General features: G+C 40.3%; 1 protein-coding gene across 1 annotated transcript; it reads right to left on the minus strand.

The window, feature by feature from the left end:
- Nucleotides 1–3178: 3178 nt before the first annotated feature.
- Nucleotides 3179–3781, minus strand: ORAI1 (ORAI calcium release-activated calcium modulator 1). The gene has a single exon (XM_010293095.1). The coding sequence runs from the start codon at nt 3779–3781 to the stop codon at nt 3221–3223; it is 561 nt and encodes a 186-aa protein (XP_010291397.1). The 3' UTR covers nt 3179–3220.
- Nucleotides 3782–5070: the final 1289 nt, after the last annotated feature.

Genomic DNA, 5070 nt, shown 5'->3' on the forward strand with positions numbered 1-5070 from the left:
CGCGAGGACCACGCACCAGCCACAGGGAGCTGCGGCGCTTCCGACCGGTGCCCACGAGAGCGGAGGAAGGTGGCACCGCAGCTGGCTGGTGAAAAACAAACTGTGGGAGAGTGGGTCACTGGCTCACCTGATGAACACTGTGAACGCTTCTGCGTATTGGCTCCTGTTTACACCTCCTTTGGTCCCTTGCCTCTTCGTGTTTTCTAGGCCGAAAGATAACCTACTTTCCTATTTAAGCACTCGGAGACAGTAACAATACGACATGCTTAGTCCCAAGATTTAAGTAGTGCTGACAAGAGGAAAAACATGTCAACCACGTTATATTCTTTATACTTGCCTGCGTGAACAGGAAATTTTATCTTCATATTACGACTGAAATGAGTAACTGAATATATTTAAGAGATCCTCAGAAATATACAGTTCAGATTAGCACAAGAAAGCCGAAGAGATGAGGGATATAGAGAAAATAAGCATATTTTAGGCCTCTAGATAACAAATAATCAGCAACAATTGAATATATTTTATTTCATTAAAGTATTTTATATCTAAATAAGTGATATACAATAACCAATGTTTAAAATGCTTGAGGTAAATGCATAATACCATTAGTATAAATAAGGGATAAAAAACAAATTCTAAGTGCACTCTTAATGTTTAGATCCATGTGTTTGGGTATCGTTACAGCCTCTGGCACACAGTTATGGGACTGGGCCAAGGTGTAACTTTCATGACCATTTCCACAGCTGGAAAAATGAGACATACTCAGTATCATGGCTTAAAGTGCAGAAAATAGTCAGAAAAGCAGCTGTAATAACAGTGCCATTAGCTCAGAACCTACCAGCTTGAAAAAGTTAAAAATACGGTTGTCCTACTAGCTTCCAATTCTGTATTTCTTAAAACAAGAAACCCCACACTTCTCTGTCATTTTGTAAAAATCCTCAAAATAAATTCAGCTACTTATCCCAGACAGCAAGTAATTTTACAAAATAAGCTTGGAAAATATATTTTCTGGACTTCCATTCAAAATAACATGACTTTTCAATACACAATTTACAGACAGAAGCATAATTTTTAAGTCTGGCAGCACCCTTTCAATCATTTGCTCTAGTGTGACTACTTGAGTCAGGTTTTCTTCCTTTACTGAAGGAAGTTTTAAAGAGCCTTTTTTTGCCCAAGGCAAGACTACTATTCCAGTAAAGGATGAGAAAATACACTTTGTGCCTATGACTAAGATTTCATGCTTTGGAATGCTGCTTCATTAATGCCTTTACTAACATAATCCTTCCAGTGCTCCACGAATGAACACCCGTGGGACTGGAGTCAGGCATCTCACCATCAGCAGGCTCATATCAGTAACAGAATATACTTGAAGCATAACGTAATGGCAGAGCTAGAGAAAATCCAGTTTGGCACCTGTATGCCAGAAGGATTTGTGAAAAAGGCAAGTAGAAAGCTGTTTTCTGCTTGTGAACCAAGAACACCCCTGCAAGAATGCTGCTGAAAAAAAAAACAGCCTAGCAGGTTTTTTTAATGGTTATTTTTCAGAATACAAACACACCACGGGTAACCCTGTCAACACTTTCCGCTGCGGTGGTGTGACATGAGAAATCAGTGCCATTCGCTTCCTGAGGCTGCTTCAGTAGCAAACACACTCTGGCACCCCAACTCTGTAGACGCATCCTACAGTTCATAAGGACATCAGGATAACCCGAGACGGAGGTTGGGTGTGGGCACCTGTGTTCAGCGCAAGCTCGGTCAGATACAGCTCTGCTGTGTTGTCATGTTCACTCCTGTCCGATTTCAAAATCCCAGGCTTCTGTTCCACAGTGTTAGCCATGATAGGGAGGTCAAGTTTTGTTCCATTAGACTTGAAACCTGTCTCAGTTTGTGACGGCCCAAAGCTGCTCCGTAGAAGAAATGTATTCCAAAGAATTCCACTTCTAGACATAGCTAGAATAACTGAAGCAGCCCAGGACAACTGCTGCAATATTTCTTGGACAAACCTCTTAAGACAACAGACCAAATGGAAGTTTTTGCTTAAAGAGGAAATACACAGTAGCCTGCCTCACTGTCATAGGTGTGTGTCTGAAAGCAAGCAGCAAATAACCTACTTTCATAAATAAGTCTACACAGAGAAAAGTAGTCTTCCAGATCCTTTGGAAGCAATAAATGTATAACACATTATTAAATACAACACTTCAGGAAGGAAAAGACTTTTTCTAAACAAGGAAGACCAAGGCATAGCTAATTACTTGGGAATCCAATGCAGAGAAAGCACCTTTTGCTGCTTGTATCTGAGGATTTATTAAAAATATATTTTTAATATAAAAGTACAAAATAATTACTACTTTGGCTTAAAATAAAAAACAGCAGTGGTTCTGATTTTCAAGCAAAAAAATTATCCAGTGATAATTTCCATCTAGTTCCTTCTTTTAAAAAAAGAGATTCCTAAATGGGAAACAGGCAAATCTATCTCTCCAGATATATGCCAGCTTGTGAGAACTTTAAAACAGTTATTGCTTTGCTTTTCTTCCAAGGAAGAGTAGAGTAGTCTTATTCCTACTCATGTGGCCATACCACATCGCAGTAAGACTAGTCACGGGTGTTTAGCGAGTTATAAAATGTGTAACTGCCACGGGAAAAAGGCGCGGGAGAAATCAGTAAAGTAATAATTACTTGGCAGCAAAACATACTGGGGGAAGTGATGGGAAAGCTTTCACTCCTACCATCTGTCAGGCTTTCTAGAGAGAACAGCGCTAGCACTGAAACCAAGTGCTAATTGCTGCGTATCCCAAGTAATTTGTATCATGCCATGCAATATGGATCGGACAAGCAGTATCTTCTAGTAAATGCCAACATCAAATAAAAAGACGGGAAAAAAAAATCTTCTCTATCTGTCCCTAACAAATACCCAAATTTACAGTTATTCTCTATCTATTTATACAGCCACCATTCAACATGAACAAGAAGCAATCTAGGCAGTGCTCAGAAGAGGAGGGATGCATGTGCAGGGCAAGCATACTCCACCGTCCGTCCCTTCAGATGTTGAATAGCCAAAATTTTATGAAAGGAACATTTTTTTTTACCTCTCTAAAGAGTTAGAACAACATTTATAATCTCTCTTTAAATGGTAATCAAGAGGTCAACCAGTTCATCCACAGGGGAGTCAACATAACAAGGCAGAAGCACAATAGTGCGTTTATTTTCTTTAAGTACAGGTTTACGCAAAATGGGTAACAGCTGAGGAGATAGTATCACCTCTGTGATCCAGCTGATCCTGGAGCCGTGCAAATTCAGCAAGTTCATTCAGTTCTTGAAATTGCCTGTCTGTTTTATGGCTCACCAGTGACCTGTAGAAGTGGACTGCAAACACAATGAAAATCAATCCAAAGGGAACCATAATAGATGTTGATGCAATGGCTGCTGCCTGTCCTGATGTGATGGTAGAACTGTTGCTCTGGAGTGGATTATCAGTTTTCTTCTTTAAAGGAAGAAACTTCACCCAACACAGTAACACCACCTCTGCAAGAAAGAGCAAAGTCCCAATGACAGTAGAAAACGCCCACGCAAGCTCAATGTGCCTATGCATACGCTCATGAGGAGATTCCTTTACAGAGTTGAGATTATGCACGTTGCTAACAGCCTCTATATTTGGAAGAATGCAGGTACTTATCATGAGCGCAAAAAGGTGAACTGCAACAAGGACAGTAGTACAGGCACTGAAGGCTATCAAGAGACCTTGAGGGTAGTCATGTTCTGCGTCTAGCTGAACTTCTACCATAGCCACCTGAAAAGGAAAGAAACAAGAGATGCGATTGCCTACTTTACATATTAATCAACTATAGATTATTTTAACTTTAAATCATGTTTCTGGAAGATAATCTGATTCAAAGTAAGTCTGCAGACTGACATGAAGAGAAATTTAAATGCACCCTTTTCATTAAGCCCAAATTTAGGTCTGAGCAAAGGCCACCATTTTCATACTTACTGTTCTGTTGCAGAGCAATCCACCAGTACAGACAAAAGCTCTTAAACAACACAACCACCTTGCCACCTCCAGCTCATCCCAACAAAACAGCTGAACTTTGTGATCAACATATTTGGACTCCTAAAGCGAAACATTTCTTCTTTCCTGTGTTATATTGTAGACGCAGCTTTTGATCTTTTACTACAGATCATAAATTTTGCTGGGTATTGGGAAATGTTTTCTCTCCCATATGTGTGTAGAATGAATACCGTATGAAGTCTTTTGAAGTAGGTATCTATAACATGAAAGCCTGTGAAGGCAGCAGACTGCCCATGACAATCCTGACGGTCCTTTCTCCTTGGATATTTGTTTTTAAGTTCTGAAGAGCAGGAGCCTTTCATTAGAAAGATCACCTTTCCATGGGGCTCTCAGCTGTATTCTTTCACTCAAAGTAAGTATTTAAGCAGACTTCAGAACACATTCAAAACATGAAAGTCTCCACAGTGTCCATGGCAGCCAAGCAGGCCTGTTAGAGCCGAGGAAGGACAAACAGTAGTGTCCCAGAAAAAAGAATACAGAGTGCCCCCAGATGTCACTAGCCACTATTACTCCGGAAGCTGTGTTTAGCCTCATCTCTGGGCGAGCAGTGCTACCTCATGAAGATGCTCCAAGGCCCAGTCCTCCCCTACTGTATAGAGCCATGCCCTTTTATAAACTCAGACCTCCAAGCAGCACTAGGAAACTCATAAACCCAGCTCAAACTGATACAGAAAATGAACTATGAATGAACTATGAATGCCTTTCAGCAGTTTTTAAAACTGTCAGGTGGTTTTAAGCATGTGCAGTTGATGAGCGACACTAATCCTAGCAGCTCTCTTGAAGAATACTCTTTCCTGATAAATCTGCCTTTCAGACAAAGCACAGTTCCAAAGAGGTAATAATACAACAAAAGTCTCTATGTTTAGTGCTCATTCTCAAAGAATCTCATTAAATAGACAAAATATGTTTAAAATGCAGAGAAAAAAATTAACAGCAATCTAAATATAAACACACACACGCCACATAAAGAAGACACAGGGGCTGCCATTGAGCACAGCCCAGAC

Source organism: Phaethon lepturus, unplaced genomic scaffold (genome assembly GCF_000687285.1).
Source record: "Phaethon lepturus isolate BGI_N335 unplaced genomic scaffold, ASM68728v1 scaffold18688, whole genome shotgun sequence".
NCBI lineage: Eukaryota > Metazoa > Chordata > Aves > Phaethontiformes > Phaethontidae > Phaethon > Phaethon lepturus.